The sequence below is a fragment of the Plasmodium malariae genome, assembly GCF_900090045.1.
Source record: "Plasmodium malariae genome assembly, chromosome: 10".
Taxonomy (NCBI): domain Eukaryota; phylum Apicomplexa; class Aconoidasida; order Haemosporida; family Plasmodiidae; genus Plasmodium; species Plasmodium malariae.
Genome location: NC_041784.1, coordinates 1820824 through 1847436, shown reverse-complemented (window position 1 = coordinate 1847436; position 26613 = coordinate 1820824). Strand labels below are relative to the sequence as shown.

The 26613-nt window shown below is 20.5% G+C and overlaps 3 protein-coding genes across 3 annotated transcripts; 1 reads left to right on the top strand and 2 right to left on the bottom strand.

Moving 5' to 3' along the window:
• Window positions 1–5058: 5058 nt before the first annotated feature.
• PmUG01_10049500 (Plasmodium exported protein (PHIST), unknown function) lies at window positions 5059–6161 on the top strand (the record flags this gene model as incomplete). The annotated part of the gene is made up of 2 exons (XM_029005705.1): window positions 5059–5259; window positions 5424–6161. 2 exons carry the CDS (start codon window positions 5059–5061, stop codon window positions 6159–6161), a joined length of 939 nt encoding a protein of 312 aa, XP_028862267.1.
• A 5069-nt stretch (window positions 6162–11230) lies between these two features.
• PmUG01_10049400 (Plasmodium exported protein, unknown function) lies at window positions 11231–13615 on the bottom strand (the record flags this gene model as incomplete). Its single annotated transcript, XM_029005704.1, has 2 exons — window positions 11231–13279; window positions 13418–13615. The coding sequence occupies 2 exons, from the start codon at window positions 13613–13615 to the stop codon at window positions 11231–11233; spliced, it is 2247 nt and encodes a 748-aa protein (XP_028862266.1).
• Window positions 13616–22690: 9075 nt separating this feature from the next.
• Window positions 22691–25068, bottom strand: PmUG01_10049300 (Plasmodium exported protein, unknown function; the record flags this gene model as incomplete). The annotated part of the gene is made up of 2 exons (XM_029005703.1): window positions 22691–24661; window positions 24874–25068. The coding sequence occupies 2 exons, from the start codon at window positions 25066–25068 to the stop codon at window positions 22691–22693; spliced, it is 2166 nt and encodes a 721-aa protein (XP_028862265.1).
• Window positions 25069–26613: the final 1545 nt, after the last annotated feature.

Below are 26613 nucleotides of genomic sequence, written 5' to 3'. Positions count from 1 at the left end.
ATGAATAATTTTTTTCATATTTACTGGTTATTCATTTTTCTTTTCTAAGGTTCCATGAGCCATAATTCAATTTTTTCTAGAGTTATAGTGGAAAATTTTCATTTTTTATATGTATATTTCCTAATAATAATTTGTGCATTTTAACAGATATGCATGAAAAAAGATTTACCTAGAGATTTAAAATTATAAATATATTTTCTTTTATAACATCGTTTATTTATATATATATATATTTATTTATTTATTTATTTTTATTATTATAATTAAATTTTCCTTATGGAATACAAAAATGCTTATAAAAAAAAAATATGAATATAAAAATTTATGGTTTTAACATTTTTTTTCTTTTTTACATTAATAGTTTTGGAATTATTGTATTTATGTATAGACACACATATCTAATCCTTAATATAAATATATTTTGTTAAAGTTCTTTAAAAAAATTAAAAAATAAATGTGTATTTTGTAATATATCATTGAAACAAATGTTTATTAAATAGCTAATATTTTATTTTCATTAATTTTAATTAATAATTTTAAATTAAAATATATGCCATTTTTATAATGTGACATTATTATGCACTTCGCCTAAAAGGGATTATTATTATCATTGTATAATTTATATGACTTTCTTGATAATATTAGCATAAATAGTTTTAAAAAACATTATATTAAATATAACGTTGGAAAAGTTTTTAGAAAGTTAACTTACTATTAATGCTGCAAGGGAATTTAAAAAACATAATTTCCTAATTTAATATATGTATAAAATGACAACAAATATTATCATTTTTTATTAAATTAATGCACACCTTAAGAAAAAACAAAAATGTCAATGCGCATGTTATTTTTTCTTTTTCTGAAATAATTTATTCTCAAAAATAATTTGAATTACTCTTATATAATTATTCCTATATTCATAATATTTAATGAATACTATTATATTTAAATTGTAGATAGTATTACACGGATTTATAAACGTAATTCTTTTATATATACATAAATATTATATATATATATATATATATATATATATATATATATATATATATATTTGTTTTTTGATACAGTATTATACATTATAATTATACTTAACGTAGCTTCAGAGTAATTTAAATTTTAAAAATTTATAGAGTTAAAGAATATGAATAAAATATTATTAAATATTGTGAGAAAAGTGCCATTTATTTAAAATTATATTTATATGCTAAAGACTTAGTAATTTTAAAGAAGAACAAATATAAAAAATAATTTATTTTCCCTTACAATTAATATATCAATATTTACCCCTTTAATATTCATATGGGAATATTTTTATGAGATTAAATGTGAAATATACTTAAGAAATTTTATATTTTTAATTTATTTTATATTTTCCTTATAAAAGGAAAATTTTATCCATATAAAAATGAATTTATTTTTTTAAATATATGATTGTTTATTTTGAGTCATTATATTTTAATTAAATTTGGAATAAGAACATAAATCCAAATAGCGCATAGATGGAAGAATTAGCAGATTATTTATGGAAGGAATAATATATAATAACAGCATATGCAATTATAAAAGAAAAAATAATATATTTATTTTAATAACATCATAATAATTTGGAAATAATTAAATACATTTATATGTAATACATTTTTCGAAAACCTTATAATGAGTTATTGAATAACGACATATTTGAAAAATATATTAATACATTATACAGTATTATAATTTTGAGAAGCTAATTAGGACATTTAGTTATTATGTCCTTTTTGAAAAGTTATATGAGCCACTCTATTTTAGTGTTAATTTTGAAAAAGCGTTTCACATATTAAACGGTTGTTACTGTTTTGACAAACATTTTATAGTTTTAATATAGTGTAATAATTTTGGCATAAAAATTGATTCATTAAAATAATAACATAGTTATAATATATCATATGATAGAAAAAAACATATGTATTTTAAAATGAATAATACAACATAAAAAATATGAGTCATCTTTTAATGCTTTAAGTTCTTATGGAACTTTAGGCGAAAAACCTAAATATAAGAAACGTAAAATTTTTAATTAAAATCAATTCTTAGTTTGAATTACAATTATTATCTTAATTGAAAATTGTTCCAAATGCGAAAGATTATTTTGTTAAACATGAAAATAAATTTAGAAAACGTTTATATTTTATTAAAAGAGTTAGAGTGTTTTCTTCGTTTTTATTATCGATATTGTTGCTTATATTTTTTACAACTTATTGTAGATATGGATGTTAGTCTTTTATCCGTTATTTTACTTATTTTATTTCCTGTATTTTTCATATATACTTTGATACTTATTTGTAAAATAAGTCTTTAAATGAAATGATCTTATTTGTACAAATTAACAAAATTATAGTTTATTAGTTTCATTTTTACAAGAGTTTTTGTCATCTTTATAAATATAAACAAAAGCAGCATACTAAAAAGATACTCTTATAAATCTGTAAAATCAGTACAGTAATTTTTAAGTAATCTTGGTTATCTATATATAAAAGGAAAAATATATGTTAAAATAATGCATTTGTAACTTTTGAACTTATATTTCTCATTTTTTATCTGAATTATTTTTTCATAAATTTGCATGTCCACTAATATGAGCAGAACCTTTAATTTTTAAATATTAATATTGTTAATTCTGAATAATTATATAAAAAATACGTTCGTTAAAAACGATGTCTTTTTATTTAATTTTTATTTTGTAATATTATGATAATGAATGATAAACTTTTGTTTTAAGTAATATATAAAAGGACATATAATATAACTGTATAATGTAATGTATTTCCCTTTAACAAAGCATATCGTAATTTTTATTTTTCCATTTTAAAAAGTTATTTGAGTTTTTATTATTATATATTTATAATTTTTATTATATTCCGTATAATTATTTATTAAGTAAATATATTAGTACTAATATAAGTATTCAGTCCAATTATCATTATTTTGTAATTTACTACGTAAATGTATATTTCTTGGGATCTTTAAACTATAGAACATTTGTACTTAACCAATATCTCATCAGTTAAGAATTTGTTTTACTGTAATATATATTATTTATGTACATCAATTTTGTCAATTCCTAAAAATCAATTTATTTTTATGCACATTGTATCTTATAAATTAATACTTAAATATTTGTTCACATTTAAATAATATATGTATATTTCACGTTTTGCACATAAGATAAGACCTTAAATTTGATATATATATCAACCTTGTGCTCTTCCATTTATTTTACGAATTCAACTGTAGAAAATATAATTCATAAAAACTTGTAAACTTTCACACATGCACAACAAAAAAAGTAAGATGTGTAATTATATAACATGGATCAAATAAAACTCAGATATAAATTTTTAACTGTTTTCTTAACAGAACAATATTATGTACAATTTGTAAATACTTGAAAAATAAATATACATATGTATTTCCTTACTAAAAAATTAATCAATCTTTTTAAATATTTCATTACATTAAGAAACATCTAAACAGTTTTCTTTTATTATATATTTTTACATTATTGTTCAGCAGTAACACTTTAAGAAGTTTATATATATAATTTTAAATTTAGCAATTGTATAAATATAATTCTTTAATTATCTAGTATTGAATCACATATTTTATTATTTACTAAGTAAACGTTTTATTATTACATATATAGTTACGTTGAAGCTTAAACATTTTTGGCTTTCTTTAATGTTTAGGATATTTTCCTTACAAATATTTTTACATAATGATATGTACCCGAATAACAGTCAGACTACTCCAGTTTTAAATATAGATAAACTATTATAAAAGCAACCCTTCTGTAAGCTTATATAAAAAGTATATGAGAAATGTAGTACACTTTATAATTATGATAGCTCCACACAATAATAATTCTGTATTATGTAATTGGTATATGTTTTCAAAAAAGTTAATATTATAAAATAATATTATGATAATATTTGTTTAAATCCTTTTTCAGGTATTCATAAAAAAAATATTTTAATGTGATAATTTATATATTACATGTATATCATTTAAATCTAAAATGCTTTGGACCTTTCTATTATCTTTAGTTTACAGTATTTAATTTGTATATTTCATATTTTTACGGAAATTTTATTATTTCTATTTAACACTTCTCATTTTTCTTTCTTTTCTTAGATATAAATATGAGCGAAAAATATAAATAAAATTGAAAAATTAAAAGAACTGTTAAAAATTAAATATGCACATCACTACTATAACGAAATAAAATTTAATGTTCTAATAACATAAATGAAAAAAGAAAAAAGAAATTTCAAAAAATAATATATAAATGCAAAAATTAAAAATATATAATTAACAAAAATTATTCTAACAAATTTCTTTAAATTGATATATGTGTATAAATTATTAATTTTTTGACATAACATTATTTTTTTGTATACAAATTTTTTTATGTAATAAAAAAAAAAAAAATGGACATGGGTGCAAATTACTTTTTTTACAATTATTAATTGTTTATATGTATCAATTAAAATATAGATAAGAATACCGAAAAATATTTTATTTTTGAATAATAATTATATTAAACTTTTCTTGTTGAATCGAATTTATAATTTTATAATTTATTACTACTAATTATGAATGCATACTTTCAGAATATTTAATTTAAAAAAGAAGAAAAAATTTTGTTCCTTTTTTTTGTTTGTTTTTTAAACGTCTTCACTTTATAGTTTTAGTTATTAATATATATATAATAGTTTAAACTTAATAATGCATTTTTTTAGTTTTAACTAAAGCATTTGTTATAGGATATTTCATTTTCTTTATTTTTTCTTTTATATGGTATAATTTTATTTTTTTTTTTTATATGCACTTTTTGGTTTTTGTTTTATCTATATTGAAGAAAATTAGTCCTATAAAATGTGGTCAAACAATGACAAATACAGTATAACACAATAATAGTTTTATAGCTTTAAGTAAAAAATAAACTAATAATATATTTCATAAATAAAATATTTATTCATCATATTTTATAATAATATCCAAAAAAAAAAAAAAAAAATGGAGAATTATACCAAAAAAACGAATTCGGTTTTAACCATAACACCTCCATTTTGGAATATAGAAAAAAGGAAAAATTATGTTAAAAAAACGTTAAATAATAAGGAAACAAAATTTAAAAACAAAAACGTTACAGCATATATTTTTTCTACCTCTTTTTTTAGTGCATTACTTCTGTCTTTGTTTTATCTTTTATTACAAGTATGACATTTTTTAAATTTATCACTATATATATATATATATATATATATATATATAAATATGTATATTGTTTTTTCCCACCACTATTTTAACCTATTTAAATTAACATGTAGACGGTATTTTTTAAACGGTTCATTTTTTTTTTAACGTTACGCTTTTTGTAGTATATCCATATATCTAAAGGGAACCTATACTTGCAACTGCAGCTAAAAAATAGACATTCAAGGATATTGTATAAATACAATCCCTTGCTAATAAGGGGAATCAAAAATCATAACGCAACAAGTCTAGAGAAGAAGGAAATTTTCTCATCGCACCATGAAGAAAAAGATACTGCTTCTAAAAAATTAGCTAAAAAGATCGATGAAATGGAAAATACATTTATAAAAGATTATCTCTCGAAAAAAAACATAGGGAATCATGAAACATTTAAAAAAAATGAAAACCTATTTAAATGTAGTAATTCAAAAAAATGTGAAGATGTAACAGATGAAGAATTAAATGAAAAAATAAATAATTTAAAGGGACCCGTGGATCCCAAAACTATGTATCTTGTTTGGAATTTTGTGTATAATCATGAAAAAAAAAAATATATTCGTATGCAAGGAGACACACTAAAGTACTGTAAATCATTAGCAAGCGATTACAAAATACCAATCAATTATGAAAAGAAAACATGGAAAAATATAAATATTAAAATGACAGAAGCTTTCTTGAAAAAAGGACATTCTGATTTTAAAAATATAAAGACTTTCGCAGGTGAAGATTTATGCGCAAGGTGGGAATTTCAAAGGTACATATATATGAAAAGAAAATTATGGACAGAATATCGGGAAAAAATTAAAGAAAAGTGGATAAGTAAGTTAAATAATACATTTAAAAAGTATAATGAAAAAAAATAAAAGTGAATATGTTATAAAAGTACAGTACTGTGTGGGTTTATTTATATAAGTACAATGTTCGTCTCATTAGTATATATGAATAAAAGTAAAGGTCTAATTAAATAAGGTTTATATATACTAATCATAATAATTTAAATTCTAATAGTTCTTTTTGAATTTACAATGAGCGCAAAAGTAAAATTATTAAAAAATTCATTAACTACAAAATATAAGTATATTGTTACATTACTACACTACATTTTGCAAATATATTATTTATACAGTATGGGTACAAAATTATTTTTACTAGAAACATTTAACACATATATTCTTAATCTACATATTTTATTATATGCTTCGTACTATTATTATAATGAGTAAAACAAAATTGTACTCTTTATAATTATTTTTATATATATAAATCATTCGACACTCATACAGCATATACATACAATATAAGGTTATAAAATATTTTATGTACGTAATTTTTGTTGGTTTTTTTAGTTAGTGTACACTTTATTATTTTACATTATATAATAAAGAAATAATATGTGTATTATATACGTGTAAATATTGTATATCTTGTATTAAAATCATAAATTATACATTAATGAAAGAGAACACAAGAACTTACTAAAAATATTTGGCATAACACGTTATTTTAGTAAAAAGTTATTACTTAAGCGTATATGCATTATTGTTGTTACTCTTAAATGTGTTACTTTGCAACTCTTTATTATCTATGCATGTAAATTAATGCCTTAATAAAATTATCGAAACAATTTTTTATTGTATATATGTTTTCTGAACTCTTAAAAATATACTGAAAAATAATTATAAATTTTTTTCTTTTTTTTTTCTTTTCTTTTCTTTTTTTTTTGATATTGCAGGAAATATACATTTACTTCAATCTTTTCTTTTGCTTACATATTTATGTGCCTAACATTTATGTTTTTTAATTTCATTCTATCAAAAATACATTCATTCCTATTAATATTCTAATAATTTTTATTTACGATATAATAAATGCCGTAGTTGTATTTTCTAATATGTTTTAATTCTATAAACATTTTTAATTACATAATATGCGTTAAAAACATATTAATAACGTTAACGAGATGTACTCTTTATTTGTACGACGATAATTTTTAATTTCATAATTACACTACTGAAAAAAGATCACATTTTATGTAACGACGCATTAATTATTTTGTATACCCATACAAATAAAAAAAATTGTATTTTTATATAAGTTGTTAATTCGTTTTATATTAAATTTTTTTTAAAAAAAATTTTAATTCTTACAACTATTGAGTACCTTCCGTTTTGTACTGATGTAAACTTTTCTAAATTTAATTTGCCAGACATCCAAATTTACATAATTTAACCTATATTTTAAAATAATACACCTCCTCATTTTTTGCTATTTAATGATAATCCTTAAATAATAATATATCAGTATGTGCATAACAAGGATGATGACTCATTTACAATGTATCCATTCAGTTGGTTTTATGCATTATTTCCATTCTAAAGTTTATAAATTTGTTTATACTAATTTAAACCTTAGAAAACTACCTCATTTCATTTTTTACACCTATAAAAGCAGGTTTGTACATATCTAGTTTTCCTATATTATTATACTTTATATATAATGTGTCAATATTCTTTTTCTTCATTTTTCTTGATATAATATATTCTGCTTCATTACATTTGTTACTCAATAAAAGCGAACTTGTAAAACCTATTTTTATTAGTAGAAATAGCTATTTTTAATGAATTTTTTTTTTTTTTTGTCATACATGTTTCTGCATTTTTCTATTTTCACATATTCATTTATGTTATGGGTATATAAATACATTCCTTTAAATATTGTGGCTAATAGTGTTTAGTTTTACAAATTATTTGAAGATACTATAACGTGTACATTTATGTTCTTTTTTAAGGCTTATGTAATAATAGTACTTAATACTTAAATATATAACCTAATAATTCCATTACGAAGAAACTAAATAGGCATTTTAAAAAACATATTAAACTGTACAACGAAAAAATCACATTAATGGTAATATTTCAAAGGTTCTATCATCATGATACATTTAGAATACAATAAACTAATTACTAAAATTTTATTTATCTTACAATATTTGATATAATGTAGCAAAAATTACTAAAGTAATGTGTAAAATATTTTACATAACAAAATTATGTTTACTTTGTATTATGTGTAATTATATAAGGTTTTTGAATTGTCTGAATGATTCTCTTTATCATTCTAATTTGGGTTTATGTAACTATATAAATATATATTTATATTTATTATTTTTTTTTCTTTTTTTTTCAGTTTTAACATGTTTTTGATATCTCACATACATTGACACTTTAACATTTTAATCCCATTTGTATTCATTATGTAAAATATAAAAGAGCTCCTCAGAATTATCCTAATTTTTGCTATTGTTATATATTTCGCTTTATTATAAAATGCATGATTAGAACTTAAATGATCATTGGTAGTCGGTCAAAACATATAACAAAGAATTTCTAATTTAAATGTAATAATAAATAAATACGTAAAAACCAAATGTCGAAGCAAGCGTTTTTAAATAAATAATATTAATACATAAGTGCTTAAATATCGTTATCATTTTTTTATATTTTAGAAATACACGTGACTTCGTTTAAAACATGCTTAAGGAAAGTGATTAAGAAACTTGTAACATTATTTCCTCTGTCTATGAATGATAACCAAAGGGCATTACAATATCAAAAAACATATTAATTATTTTATGATTTATGTTGTTAATTAAATATTATTAAAATTAATTTTTTAATTATACTTGTATACTTTTTTCTATAATAGTTAGAATTGTATATCTTTTGTACTATTTCCTTTATGGAATTATTAGCTAGTTCTACCAATGTTTTCTCTTTAAAAATAACTATATTCTTAATTGTATTTAAATTATTATATTTATTTCAATCCCTTAATATATTTCCAATTATACACATATAAAAATTTAACTAATTAATGTTTCTCGTTTAACATCAGCTTTATTATTCCTGTTTTTTTTTTTTTTTCCTTTACACTGTTCAACACAAATCACAAGATAAAAAAAAAAATAAATAAAATAACCTAAAAAAATATGGAATATAGCACAATTATTATATTTATTTTTTCTTTTTAAACTATAATAACTGTAAATAAATTTTCTACTGATAACAATAATTAAGAATTACAATACAAGATATTCTATATAATTTATTTAGAGATTATTAATTCTTTTTATTTTTGTTATTTTAACTTATATTTATAAAAAAAGAACATTTTATTTTCTAAGGATGAATAAGTTTTTATGATGATCGTTTTTCCTCTCTTCCATAAATTTCATTATTTTATTTTTTTTTTTTTATTGTATATTCCTTGATGTGGAATTTGTACAAATAACTTTTTAATAATTATAGATAATTTATTCACACCAGAACGTATTCATCTACTTCTATTAATTACATATGGAATTTTTTTATAAAAACGCTGATAGTTCACTCTTATAATCAGAAGTTCATAATATATTTCTGAACTTAATATTCATTATTTATTCGTGTCTGTCTCCATGTAATAGATTATCACAAATATTAAAAAGCATTTTTCTTATTATTGGATATTATTATACTACTATACTTAATACTTTTTTTTTTAAATATGCATATTATTAATAATTAGTTATTTTGTATAACTCATTATTATTTGTAATCTATATCCGTAATATAATTATATTTTTGCTTTCATTAAGCTACCCTATTACATATCTTCGATGTTTTATATTCATATTAATTTAAAATCATCACACATATATTTTCACATAATTATAATTTATTTTTGCCTTTTTTAGGCTTAATAGTATTACTCTCCTTTGATCACCTTTACACAAATCTAGACAATATAAGAAAAATTTATGTAATATTATGCACGAACAAAAAGGAATGAGGTATTCTAAAAATTTTCTCTTATATTTTAAACACTCAAAATTGGATAACATTACTTACAAAATAGAGTAACAACATCTAATAAATTTATAATATCAAGAGTGAATGAAATAGTATTCTTGTTATCCTGACAAATATATATAAGTAGTCTTCTAATGTAAAAATTACACATAGAACAATCAAGAAATAAAATAATAAAATAATAAAAAACTAGAAAAATAAATAAAAGTTAATATCTTTGAAAATTTTACAACTGTCCTAAAGATATAAAATAGGGTACATAACATAATAATAGACACGTCTATGTATCTTTCTTAAAAGCAAAGAATATATAACAAACATAAAAAATAATATAAAGGGATATTTGGGAAACTCTAAAAACTATATAAAATATTAATAAATGTACTATATATCAAATGAAATATCCTATGAGTTGAATCACTTTAAAGAACTATCACCTACTTATAGTGGCTATAAAATACGAATACACAATAAAAAATATAAACTTTTTTTCTTTTAATAAATTTACTACAGAATACAAATTACACTTCATTTAATAAAAATGTTAATAAGATTATTTATTAGTTTAAATAAGATTTTAATAATTAAAAACAAAAACAATCATGTATTTTTCTAAAGAATACATTAATTATTGGTTAAAATAAGATCTTAAAAATTGAAAACAAAAGCAGTCATGTATATTTTTAAAAGATAAAAAGCATTAATACTTCAATTATAAAAGTAAATTCATATATTTACAAAGATATACATATATATGATACTTTATCAGTAGTTTTCATATAAATTGTACACATAAATTTTACGAAAAAAGAAAAACTAGAATATTTTTGAGAGTATATTTTGTTATAAATGAATGCGCAATAAATAAGCTACTTAAATTAGCAAAAATGTTAAACTGTTTTAAAGAAATATATATACATATATATATATATATATATATATATGTTTATAAATAATCCAAAATTTATTATTAAATCATAGGTTTTATTTATTTTTTATTCTCGAATAAATATAATTCGAAGGGCACTCAAAAAATTATATTAATTTTATAAAATTAAAAATACAATTCTTTTACGAAGATACTATATTTTAAAATTATTACTTTTACTAAATTTTTTTAAAATCCTTTTTATTCTATGGCACTTCAGTAATTTAATATTATAATAAATTAATATTACAATAAGTACACATATTAAACCGAACGCTAGTTCTTTATTACCTGTCACCAAAGGCGCACCAGCAACGAAAGGTAATACAAAAATTGGGATAATTATTTTATATTTGCTCAAATAATATAATATTTTTGTAATTCCTGTTTCACCCTTAACCAAAAACAAATCACTTGGTTTATGACGTTTCAATAAATATATAAATTGTAATTCAAAATTTGAATCTAATTTTTTTATAAAATCGTAAGCTCTTAAAACAAGAATTTTTTTTTTTTTTTTAAACTTACAATTTTTATCCTCTTCATACATTGGTTCTTTTATTCGTTTTCCCCTTTTAGTATCCCCTCTTATTATTATATTATATGAATTTCCACTACGCTTAGGACTATTTAAATGATCTGATGTTTTCACTGTTTTACCTTCATTCTTTAATTTGGCAGATTTCATTAAATGATCCGGTTGTTTGTCCGAATTATTATAATTTTTTAACGTGGATTGTAAATTTTCAAGTTCACCATCCTCATATTTTAATGAATCATACAGATCGTTAAAATCAGTTTCAGTACATTCTAATGCCTCATAACGTTTCTCAGAAACATCATCCTTTTTTAATTCAGTTGATGGCTTCTCAGAATCAGCTTCTGATGCATCAATTCCATCTTCATAATTTATATCATCTCTTAACCTATCACATTGCCTATTAATAGTATTATCAGTTTGGGGTTTATTATATTTATTCCTATCATTATCATTAAATTGCGAATTATTACTACCGTTCTCTTCATTATCATAAGTTTTTGATTTATTTGGTTGATTCTTATCATTATCATTAGATTTATGTTTATTAAGTTGTATGCTATCCTTATTATCTGGTCTTATTCTACCGACGTTGTTCTTAAAGCCCTCTTCAAGTATTGAGTTATCAACTTCTTTTTTAAACTCTTTATAATAATTTACTGCATCATGTCGTTTGTCATCATCATTAGCATGTTTCATTATCGTTTTATATTCAGCACTAAAGTCAATATCGCATTGTGATTCATCCAATGTTTTAGGTGAGCTCCCGTTCTCTATTAACTCATTATGATTTCTAATGTCATCAAGGCTATATTTAAATTCATCAAATTGCTTCTTCGAATTTTCATTATCATTTAAAGTATCAAATTCACTGCCAAATTCATCATTATTTTCAAAATTATATGATAGATTCTTTACATTTTCTTTATGTTTTTTTTCACCAAATTGATTTTTAAAATCTTCATCAAATTTTGATTCATCAACCTGACTTTTAAATTCATCGTAATGCTTTAATGGTTCAACCTCCCAAACAGAATTGTCATTATGTCTAAATTCATAATCTTCTGTGTCATCATCTTCATTGTGTTTTGTTCTTTTAAATTTATTTTCAAAATCATTGTCCATTTTTGATTTACCTTTTTGATTTTTAAATTCCTTATAGTACCTTAACGCATTATCTTGATTAACCAATTTTATATTGTTTTTTCCCATTACACTTATTCCTTCCTTAAATTGATCACCAGATTTTGATTTATTAAATTCATCATCAGAAATCTTTTTATACTTTAAAAATTCAGAAGATATATCATCATATTTTCCATAATATTTAGATGTTTTAGATGATTTTTTATTATTATTATCAAGAATATGTCTGTTTTCCAAATTATCCTTATTCATAGATTTATTATTATAACTATCCTTAAAATGATCATTTTCTAATGATTCGCATGATTCATTTTTAAAAGTGGAATTATTTTTTAATCTTTTTAAGTTTTTTAAAAGGGAATTATCATCATATTTCAACAACCTTTCTAGTTGTTCGTTTATATATTCATATCTTTTTTCAATATCTGAGATTCCTTCAGTTAACTTTCTGTTACATCTTACATTTAATTCATTATTTAAATTTGTTTTCTTAAACCATGATTTACCATCGTTCGTAGCCTATACAAATTATAATGAACAATTATGTCAAACAAAAACATTTATTTTTATATTAATATAATATTTGTTTTAAAAGGAAAATATACATTTAAGAAATTACGTAAAAATTTTTATGTGTTACTAAAATTATCATATTACTTCATCATCATAATTAGATGAACAAATTAAAACAACAGTAATAACTTTAATAAAAATAAAGAATATTTTGTTCGTTTTATCTTCCATATGATACTTCTTTAAATCTTCTGAATCCTTTTTAATAATAGAGTTTCTATCTATTTGGTAGCTCCTTTGATAACTCTCAATGATTGTTGAGTTATATTTTTTTTTGGTCATTTTTTTTTTCTATTATTTTAAAATTTAAGACATTTTAGATCCCTCGTACAAATATAATTATTATATAAATATTCACGTAAAAAGGAAAAAATTGCATTTAATTAAAAATTTTTTCCTATTTAAGTTACATAATTATATTACTAAAACAATAATTATTAAAAATGTAAAACATATTCTTATTAATTTTAATTCATCAGTACTACTAATAATTCTCTACCAAACAAAAAAGAAAAAATTTCTATAATGCAATTACTAAACAAATTTGAATTTAAAAATAAAAAAAAATGTAGAAATTGTTTCATAGTATTATCCTTCATTATAAAAATTAAAAACAAAATAATTTAATCTTTAACAAAAAATAAAAATTTTTTTTCTTTTAAATTTTATGGGTTTTATCATCTTATAATATGTTATGAAGTTCATTTTCATATACTCATTTATAATATATTTACTATAAATTCAATAAAATATGCAATCATTTATTTATTTAATTACAATTATATCAATAATAAATTAGTACTATTACGAAATAATAACAATATATAATCAAAATATGTATTTTTAAAATAAAATGTAAAGAAATAAAGAATTTAACATTTAAAAATAGGCATATATAATATTACTATTAACGCATTAATATTTGTTTTTTTTTTTTTTGGTAGAACAAAAAAAAATTATGATTTTATATGTTATTACATAATTCAAGGATTTAAATTATGCTCTTTAATTTCTTCAATATAAAAAATACCATTTTGAATAAAGACAAAATATTAAATCTCATATATGGGCAAATTCTACTGTAAAAATAAGAAATCTATGTTTCATTAATATATGCATAAAAAAATAAAAAAGTGGGGTTAAGCATCATAATAAAACTACGATATCATAAAAAAAAATACGTAATAATTCTTAATGTACCCATTTTCATTTTATTTTTAGGATTAATTTAAATTCTAAAAATTTTATAATAAAATGAATAGAAAATAAAATATAATAGAAAAAATATTTTTAAATATAAGATAATAGAACAAAAAATTTTTTTTTTTAATTTTAAATTTTCTATAAAATTATTCAAAATAAATTCACATTTTAAAGTTTTTTTTACATTTTTGTTCCGTTAAAAATGTCGTGTATGTGACATATAATTATTATTATTAGCACATTGAATTTAAATTTATTATATAATTATAAGAAATCGCTACTAAATTATAAAAAAATTTTAATTTTCTTCCCACATATTTATGGGGTTTTTATAATAATTTGTTTTATTAGAAAACGTACATTTTTAATTGGAAAAGTTATTTTCACACATAAAAAATTTGTACGAATAAGAATTTTTCTAATTTTTTCATAAACCAAGATACGAAAATATTTTTATCGTTTTTCTTTTAAAAAATATATATAATTAAAAAATATATATATTTTAATTCTCTTGTTTATGGTTAAATACAAAATTAAAATGAATTTTTTTTTAAGCCTAATATATAATTGTGTGTTGATGCAATATTCTCTAAAAAGATATTTTGCATGAAAGGAAAACTAATTTATTTTTTATAAATATATTTTTTATCCTTTTTTCACTGTTCTTTTTAAAACTACCTCAAAACATCGGAACGTCACAATTTTTATAAAAAAGTATAGTGCTGGAAGCTTAAAAGTTGCTTTTATTTAATAAGATGTATTTTATTAATTTTTTTGCATTTTCATATATCAAAAGTATAAGATACACAGTATACGATTTTTTTTTTTTTTTATTATTTTTAGAAATAAAATTGATGGTAGAATATTTGATTTTAAAAATTTGTCTTCAAAAATATAGAAACCTTATATTACGTCTACCTCCTAACCCTATCGTGCACTCCTAATTTTTAACCATATAAGGCGTACCAAGTTTGGGCATTATATATTGTAGTGTATTTTCTATTACTTTTTAATATTTATCCTTTAAGTACTTCATTTTAATGACAAACCTTATTTAGAAATAGATAAAAATATAACGTTCATAATTTAAAATTTTTCCTGCGAAATTTCTTTTTCAAAAAATCTCCAAATGAAGAAGCTGAACATCACACCAGTTGTAAATTTATAACAAGTATTAAAAGTTAAAATATAACATTTAGTTTATATAACAAAAAATTCATTTTTTAAATTATAATAAAAAATTTGCGATTTTGAACGAAATTTTATTTTTAAATTTCATTTTTCTTTGTACATTTTTTTTTTATTAATATATCCATTTGTTAATGAAGTTATTTTTCTATTCTTCATTTGCTGAATGGAAAAGATTTGCTAAAATATTATATTTACAATAAAATTGATAAACAATGTAATATTTTAAAAGCATACATTTTAAATAACTCCAAAAAAAAAGTAAAATAAAATATGGCACTTTCTACAAATAAAAATTAAATTTCCTTCTTTTATAAGGGTAATTATGACACATACATATGCAGAATTAATCTCATAAATTTTATTTTTTGGTAATGATTACATTATTTTACATTATGTAATTAACATACAGAACTAATAAATTTTTTAATAATCCATATTTTGACAAACTTTATATAAAATTTTAAGTTATGTAAAGCTTATCTTTTTTTAAAAAAATTACACAAATATAATATGAACTATTCGAGTGAATAGTAGGTTTAACATAACTGGATTTCCATATTTTGAAATTACTTGCATTTACTAAGATAGATGTAAGAGCGTAAAAATAAAACATTATTTATCATTGGATATTTTTACTCCTTTCTGTCATATAAAGTCCACTTTTTTTCCCATCTTTGAGCAAGTTTTTAAAAAATCTAAAAAATGAAAAAATTTAGAATTTTTCTTATAGAAATATTACCATATTGTACACTAAAATTAAGCAGATGAGTAATATAAAAAATATATAGTTAAAATTTTAAATTTCACTTCATAGACATTTTATAATACAATGTAGTTTATTATGTCTATAAATCAGTGTGTACAGAGGTACATAAATTAACTACTATTACATATTACTTTCACATAAGTATACATATATATATATATATATATATGCAAACATTTTTAATAAGAAGTAGCAAATGTAACCTAAAAAAATAATATAAAAATAATATCTATAAAAGGTAAGAAGATCACACAAAATTGTAATAAATTAATATCTAAACTTAATTATTACTTTAAATACCATATATATTATATATGTACAAATTGTCTACATACTAGGAATAAACATATGTTTTTTCTCTCGAATACTCAAAATACTTAATTATGCTGATACTCAACTTAAAAAATATGTAACAATAATTGTTATTTGGGTAATATAATATTACTAATCCCAAAAAAATTTATAATTACTTAAATTTTCCATAAGATCTGCGGAATATATATATTTTTATATGTTTCAGTGTAATATAAAATATCATCGGATAAGATATTATTCCAAAAAATAAACAACCTCCCCAGAAAATTCAGTATTGAAAATACTACTAACATAATGTCGCATAACAACGTAGGAGAAATGTATCCGTTTCCATATAGACACCTTTTTGATTTTCTATATATATTTTTTTGTGCGTAAAATGCGTACTTACGTTTCCATGCTTCAATGCACGATATAATTCAAATTAAATGCATTTATCGTTTTTCTTTTTAAATTTTATGTAATGGGACATATATTTTATAAATACTTCATAATAAGATTTTATATTTGTTTAATGTTCTAGTATTGATCTATCATATTTTACTTCTAAATATTTTTTAACATTCAGTTCTTATAATTTGCTTATCAGCTTAAAATGTTCATAAAATGTTAAGTATGCAAGCCCATTATACCATAGTTTGTCATTAAACTTTCAATCATTTTTACAAATTAGTTGTCACATTCTTCATCTTACACATTCACCCTATCTTCTACATATTCCGTTAGTACATCTTTTTCTAAAAGTTTATAAAACATACTTCATGTATGTACTCAGCTATGTGATCTGTTACATATCAAAAATAATTCATTATATAGATTGTTTTTGTTGTTCTTCTAATTACGAAGCGCAGTATACTATTTAAATTAATATATCCATTAGTTATTTAAAAAAATATATATTTATTTCCATATTAATAAAATTTCCTTTTTGGAGCTAGTAAATTATAATATAAACAAAAAGTATAAAAACAGTTATTACGCATATAATTGATGTCTTACATTAGTAGAATATTTACACACCCAATTTAAACGTTTTAAAGCAAGAATTTTAAATAAACATAGGGATATGTTATACACCTTTTCTCTCTTATAACACTTCTTTAAAGTGCCCAAAATATCCTGTGTATCCAAAATCCTTTCATTTACGAGACGATGATTACTGATATATGTAGTGGTTGCGCTTATAATTACTTATCTTTATCATTCATTATTTTTACCTAATAAAATATATAAAAAAAATTAAAATTAAATAACTCTTTTTTTAAAAACTATTATTAAATAAAATAAACATTAATGATAAAAACAAGAAAAGGTACCTCTAGGTATTCTGCATTACTAAATATATCTTTTATATTTAACTAAAATAATAAAAAATTTATTCTTAAGTATACTTCTTTAACACATGTAAGAATAATATATATTAATTGTATTGATTAATTTCAATTTTTCATGCTTTGAGTTAATTCAATTTTAAAAAAAAATTGTTTCTATACTTAAAAGTGTGTGCATAAATTTAAAGTAGAAACCCGTTAATCCATTCATTTTTATTCCTTTTATACATTTTTATTTCTATTTTTGTACTTTTAAAAAAAACAAGAAAAAAATTATTTATTATATGGCACCCGGTTAATAATTAAAAAAATTAGTTTAATTTTTCTGTTGAAAATACCAATTTTTTAAATATTACTTGATATTCTTAAATATATATAATTATTATTTTAAAATGTTAGTTGTACATCCAAAAAAAGAAAAAAAAATTCAAAATTTTTTTTCATTAAATTTAATGATAAACAGTAAAAATGTATGATAATGTTATTATAATTATACATACAAATAATATGAACATATATTACATGATATTATAAATTATAAGAATAAATAATTTATTACTATTTTACTTTAACATTATACTATAGAATTAAAAACTAATGCGAATTGTTATTCTTACAATTTTGTTTTTTATTGAAAAGTGTAAACAAAATACATAATTTCAAATTTTGCTGAAAATTGAAGCAAATGAAAATGAAAAAAAATAAAAAATAAAAAAAAAAAATAAAAAATAAAATAATAATAAAAAAAATAATGTTGTAAATAATAATGAAAATAAAAATTTAAAATTTAATTTTTTCATAGAAATAATTTTTATTTTTTACGAAAATAAATTAAATTAATTAATAATACAATTATGTAAATTGAATAATGCAACATATAAAAGTGAAAAAGAAAATATTTAGCCCCCTCTCCACTAAAAAGAAAAGCTGGAAATGTTAAGGGAAAAATAATGAAATAAGAATATAGCTATTTTATGCATAATTTCTTGTGTGAGCAATAAGAAAATTATATTTTTACAAACAAAACATATGAATAAATCTACAGTAAGATAGGAAAGGACAATATAAGTAAAACGTAAAAATTTTAAATCTGTATATTATTAGATTAAATTCGTTCATACTGAATGCATAATGAAGAATGATTTGTACATTATATTATAAGTTATATATAAACATGTGAATAATCCAGCAAGTACCTATTTTACTTCATAATAGCATTAACTTAAAATATAAGAAGAGTAAACAACAAATAAATACATTATAAAAACGTATTTATATAATTACCTTATTTCTGTCTTTTTATCGTATATAATATTGGTATGTATACAACAAATGATTTTGGTGGTACGTCTGTTATAAGATAGTTTTATATTTATATATAGATATAGACAGATAATTTCGCGAAATACTTTTCTGCCGATACCAAATAAAAATTATGTGCAAGAAATTATAAAATAAATAAATTGTATAATAAAAGTACATACGAAAGGTGACTACTTAAACAAAATATATATAATCTTCGTTTACCTTTTACAGAAAATATTTGTGTAAAAGTAAATATCCAGATATACAACTTTTGGTTGTTTTTTATTACCAACTTAAAAGATAGTGCTTTTCTTTTGTTTTATTTGTCCTTTTAAATTTAATTAATCTCCTTATAACTATATTTTTGTATAAATAATGTATAAAATGTAATAATCTCGAAAATATATAATTTTTTTTTTTTTTTTTTTGTTATTAACTCACCACTATATTATATACCATGGATGCTTTAATCTTAAAAAATTTATAACAATAATTTCATTATTATCATATATATATTTCAAATTTTAATATTGTGTATATTTTCTTTTTTTATTTTTAATTGTTTCAAAAGCTGTAAGCTATTAGAAGTATGCATTTAACTAACAAACCTCACATATTAGATAACCATCAATTATCATAACCTTGGTTATTAAATTTTATCTCTTTTTATTTAAAAATTATAAAATTTCTCTAGACAAATCATCTTCTCTAATTCATATAGTATTCATTATGATTTCTTTTCTTATGTCATGAGTTATTTTTTGATTACCAATTTTAAATGTAGTGAACAAATATATGTAAGAGATGATATATAGTCAGGTACTTTTAATAAATTGCACTTCCTCGAAATTCTTATTCAGTGTACACATTAAACTAAAATATTCGTCATGTATGCTTATTCTATAATTTATAATATACAACTTTATAACAGCTTAAAAGGTTTACGTATAATATATATTAGAAAATAAATAAATAAGTAGGTAGCTAGATAAATGAATCTGCTTTAATATAAACACTGTATTCCTGTTCTTTAATTCATTATATATTATATATCAACATAATGTAATACACGATTAGAAGAAAAACAAAAAGAAAGTGTAATCATCTCAAATACCTTTCTTTTATTTACGTATTAAGATATGCACATTCATCAAATTTATTAATAAAAACAAGAGTTCACTTTTCATTTTATAATAAAAAGCGCTGATTCTTCATGAAATGAATATATATTAGATTAATATTCTCATAGAACTATTATGTTTGTTTCTACATTAGGAAATTGTTCTTCATGACGAAAAATAAGGGAGCATTTCTACATAAAATTTATTAAAGTTCTATTTTTTACTAAATATTGTAATGAATTAATATGCCGTTATGAAGATATGCATATTAAAATAGAATATTGAAAAACATTACATTATACTGATATGTGTAATGCTTAAGCTATGTTAAAACTCTATTTTATATAGTGTAAGTAACAGCACCATTAAACGAGTTCTCAAATGAAAGGTTATATATAATTATACAATTTTTAATACGCTAATAAATTATTTATTCGTGGGATAAATAATATTTGAGAAAATAATTTTTTTTAATGTAATCTTCTTAACTTTCTTTTGAAAATATACAAAAACGGTAAAGGTACCTTAATATTTTTCACAAAATATTTTTCACTATCATATTAATATAGCGCACAAATTTTATTCTAAATCATCTTTTTAAGTTAAAACATGTTAAATGGAAAAAAATATGTTTATGTGTTTTTATAATGATATATATAATTAATATTTATATACTATTTTCTAACATGAATTTAAATTAAAGTGTGATATAAAAATTTAACGGAAAAATAACATAACATAAAAGAAAAGGTAAGTGCATTTGTTTATTATTTTTTTTTTAATTTTAAGTGTAAAATGTTACCTTTAATCAAGTATAACTGAATAAGAAACACGAGAGATATTAATTAGAACACAAATACATAAATATATATATATTTATATTTATTTATTTATTCATTACATATAAATAATTGTACATACAAATATGTATATAATGTGAAAATAACTCTCTTAAAAAAAATGGTATATATAATTATGTAGGATCAATATTACTAAATGGACAAAAAATGATAGTATCATGTAAAGGAAACCATAATGATATATTAAATGTATGAATTAAAGTAAAAATAAAAAAAATAAAATAAAAAGAATATTGAATGATGACTTGCAAAAAGTCATAAATTAATCAAATGTTCATATTTTGATTCTTCATTATGAAAAGTATTATATATAAACAAGATAAGATATTAAATTGACTGTTTTACGAAAAAAATATTTTTAGGAATAATACTATTTATAGTAATATTTATCATCAAAATATTCTTTGAATACTTCAAAAAATAAAAAAAATAAAAAAATAAACGTTGTGATTATAAGCATTTATGTAATATATTTTTAATATGTAATTATATATATAATGTATTTTTAAGAAAGAATGTGTTACCATTAAAATAATTACATAAGATGATATTATATAAAATCATATAAATTCCATTCAGCGAAAATATAAATATTGTTATAATATATATAAAATAGGCGCTTATCACATTTTTAAATATGATGGATTATCATTAACTTAATTTTTAATTGTACCTATCATGCATATTTTCTTTTTTCCGTATCTCTTTATATTCCTATATTTACTTCTATATTTTTTGCAACATGTGTACATATCGTTTAATATTTTCGAATGTTCTTATTTCTATTTATATATATTTTTTTTTTTAATTTCCATTTTCTCTTCTATGATATTTAATATTTTCATTAGCTTCTTCATCTTTGTTAACAATTTCATCACTTTTTACATAAATTCTGTTATCTAAATTATCTCTTATATTTTTTAAATATCTTCAATATTTATTTACACGCTTTTTAAGAGTCGATTTATTTTTAAATTTGATAGAATTTTTAGCTACCGCACCCATATTAAGTTACTGCACCCATATTAAGTTACTGCACCCATATTAAGTTACTGCACCCATATTTAGATGCTGCACCCATATTTAGATAATGCACCCTTTTTATCTTCATATATCATTTTAATTTTCAAATATCTTTTTATCTTCTGCTCCCACTTTAATTCCTAACCCTAAATATCAGCTTAAATATCAGCTTATCCCATTCTATCTTCCAATCCTATTTTATCTTTGGACCACATTTTAGCTAATGCATCCCTTTTAAGTAGTTAGCCAATTTTATATAGTGCACCAATTATATTTATTGCATATATTCTAGCTATATCACTAATTTCTTCTAACATACCCATTATATCGACTGCACGTTTTTTAGCTAACATACATGTTTTATTCAATCTACCCTCTATATATAATGCACATTTTTTAGCAAAATTAACAATATTATATAACTTACTATTTATATATGATGCACCCTTTTTAGCTAATGCACAAATATTATCTAACATAGCATCTATATATAATGCACCTTTTTTAGCTATATCACTTGTTTTTTCTAATATACTCATTATAAATGATTCACCTATGTTTGCTAGTAGTACATTTTTAGTTTTTTCAGATGTTATTTCACCTGCACTTCTGTTTTCTTCTGCTTTTCTATCTTCATTATCTTTTTTGTCATCAGTAATATATGTAAATTCAATAATATTTTTTCTTAAAATTCCCGTTTCTTTTACATTTGTATCTGCATGCTTATTTTTATTTATATTGTCCCCTAAGTAATTTTCTATTATTTTTTTTAAGATATCATATTCCGTCAAACACCAATTTATCATTTTATCTACATACCCTTTTATAATTTTTATATTTCCTTCTATTATATTATAAAATTTCATTTTTTTCACAGATTTACCTCTAAAAAAATTTACAGATATATTTTTTCCACTATCTTCGTCAAAATTTTTATATGTTTCCTTTTCATTATGCTCAGTCATTTCTAATATTGTATCATCAATAACATCTTCTTTTCCTTTTTCTAATTTCTTTTGAATTTCACTATCCTCATTTTTTGTATTAATTGTATTTTCCCCTTTCTCTTCATATAACATATCCTCTCCATTTACTATTGCAGATTCATTTAAAGAATTTTGTTCTCTTAACATTTTTTCCTCTTTTACCTCTTCAACTTCTATCACGTTTGGTTTGTTATATTCATTTTCCGCAATATCGTCATTTTTATCTTTATTTTCCGTGTCATCTGAATTTTCATTCTCATCTTTTTCTTCATCGTTCTTATCATTCGATTCATTATTTTCCTTGTCGTCACCATCTTTATCTTCATTTCCATTTCCATCGTTTTTATTTCCATCTCCATTTCCATTTCCATTTCTATTTCCATCTCCACTTCCATCTCCACTTCCATCTCCACTTCCACCTCCACTTCCACCTCCACTTCCATATACACTATCATTTCTATCTTCATTTGCATCTTCTTCCTTACATTCGTTTCCATTTCCATCTTTTTCCTTATCTTCATTTATATCTCCACTTTCCTCCCCATATTCACTTCCATTTCCATTTTCATCCCCATCACCATCGCCATCGCCATTATCATTTTCATTTCTATGTATATATTCTTTTCCGTTTTGATCATAGTTACTATATCCCACAAACTTTTTATGTTCGTTTGAATATTCCCGTATAATGCGACTCTCATATGAATTTTTATAATCTCCATTATTTTTTACTATGTTCACAATATGTCTCTGAAAAGCAGGAAACATTCTTTCCTCATATGAATTAAAATTATAATTAACATTCCTATTCTTACTATGAGTATTTCCATCAATGTCATAAACATTTATATAACCTTTTCTGTTTTTACACTTCTTACTCTCTCCTTTTCTTTTTAAATTATCCTTAAATTTAACTTTTAATAATTTATATTCAGGTTTCACATTTTCATATTTAGTGCTCAGTTTTTCATTTAATTTTACTTTTAATAATTTGCGTTTAGGTTTCACATTCTCATCTTCGTTTCTCAATTTACTATTTAATTTTAATGTGTTTGTTTTTGGATTTATTTTCCCTTCATTTTCAAGAAATTTATCTTTAAAATTCGCAACTAGTACTTTATAATATGTTTTCACATCGTACTCATTTTCTGTTAATGCTCGAATATTTTTATAATAAAATATATTCTCTAGATGATTATTATTATCCCATGATTTACCGAAGGTATGCTAAAAATTAACAAAACATTGAATGTACAAAAAAAAAAAAAAATATATACATATATATATATATATATATATATATATATATTTGTGTGTACATATATGCATTAATTTACGTGCTAACCAAATTTTAAAAATTACAACATAGAAAAAATACGAAGAAAAAATTTGAATAATTAAAAAAATGTACACAATTAAAAGTGCTATTATTATCTTACATCATTAAAGCATAGATCCGTCCATAATAAAAATGTAAAAATAAAAGTTTTAAGAAACAAAACAAGTTCATTTATTTTGTCTCTCCTCCGACACCTTTTTAATGTTTCAAAATGCACATTTAAAAAACTTTTAGATATATTTTTATTTTCCTCATGTATCATGGATATATTCAAGATATTGTATTTCTTATTCATCATTTTCTCTTTTTCTAAAAGTAAAATTAATTGTATTGTGTGTATCCTTAGCTATAATAATAGTTAGTGTGTTAAGGGATAAAAATAACTCTATATATATTTTTAGCAATAAATGAATTAAAATATAAAAAATTGTAAATGTATTTTCTCCACATAAGTAGTTAAAATATATTATATTCAACGAATTTATTAAAATATAAATGAATTATTTATTAATAATTCATCAAAATTTATGGATATTCCTATAAAAAAAAAAAAAAAAAAAAATTCGTTTGAGGATAATTTTTCGTATATTTAAAAAAAAATAATAATAACAAGTAATTAAATAAAGAATAAATAAAATAAAAGGAAATACGAAAATTTAATTTACCATCGTAATGCGAAATATTGACAGAGTTTTAGTCATTTAACTATAGATAAAAATTATGTTAGATTCCACTTGGTAATAATTCATATCATAATTACACATTTTAAAGGAAAATACAATAATGTACAGGGATATTATATATATATAACAATTATATTCTTATATGAAATGGTAAATGTCCTGGTAATAGCATTATATATATATATATTTGCATATTAAAGTTTAAGAATATCGATGTTTTTTTGTTTTATAATAAATTTAAATTAAGCTTTCATTTAGGAGCATACATTAAAAATAAAAAAATTATCTACATTTAATTTAAATAGGTCACTTATACTAAGAAAAAAAAAAAAAATTTAAGAAAGTACAAAAAATATTGCTAATAAAAGATCAGCGTTCCACTATTTCAAATAAATAAATCAATAATGCTGATTTTAATTTCACTTTAAGAAAAAAATACATAGGAAAAAACTGTATTGTTATACATCAAAAGATAAATAAGTCATAAATAATTTGATTTTTATTAAGAGAAATATACAGTACTTATATAGCGAAAAAATTAAGTTTCATATTTTTCAAATATTATTACTCAAATATCCATATATTTCCTTAAAAAAATACCAAAAGGAAAGATAAAATTACACGAAAAAACAGAGCAATCAATTTATTTATAATATTTATTTTTAATATATTCTTTTTTTTTTTTTTTTTTTGATGTTATTTTCCAATGATACATAATAAACGTGGATGTATAACTCAATAAAATAAACATTGAAAAATATGTCCAACAAAAAATATGTGCAAAAAAGAAAAATTAAAAAATTTGTATGTTTTTGCTCATATATATATATATTTATATATGTGTGTGTGTGTTTTTTCTTTTTTTCTTGTCAAATGAATATTTTTCATTATCATTATTTCTTCATTATTTTTTTTATATATTTAAAAATTTTCTTCAACTTTCCTATCCTTTTTGTATTTTAGGAGGAGATCAACATTTCTAATTTCATATTCTTGAAGAATTAAATAATAGATTATAAAATATAAAGATGCATTTAATATCTTATCATATCTATTTCAATATTTAAATCATTTTTCCTTTGATCTTAAGATTATTGTAACAATAAATTTATTAATGGTACCCATAATAATCAGCATTATTTCTTTTTTTCCATATC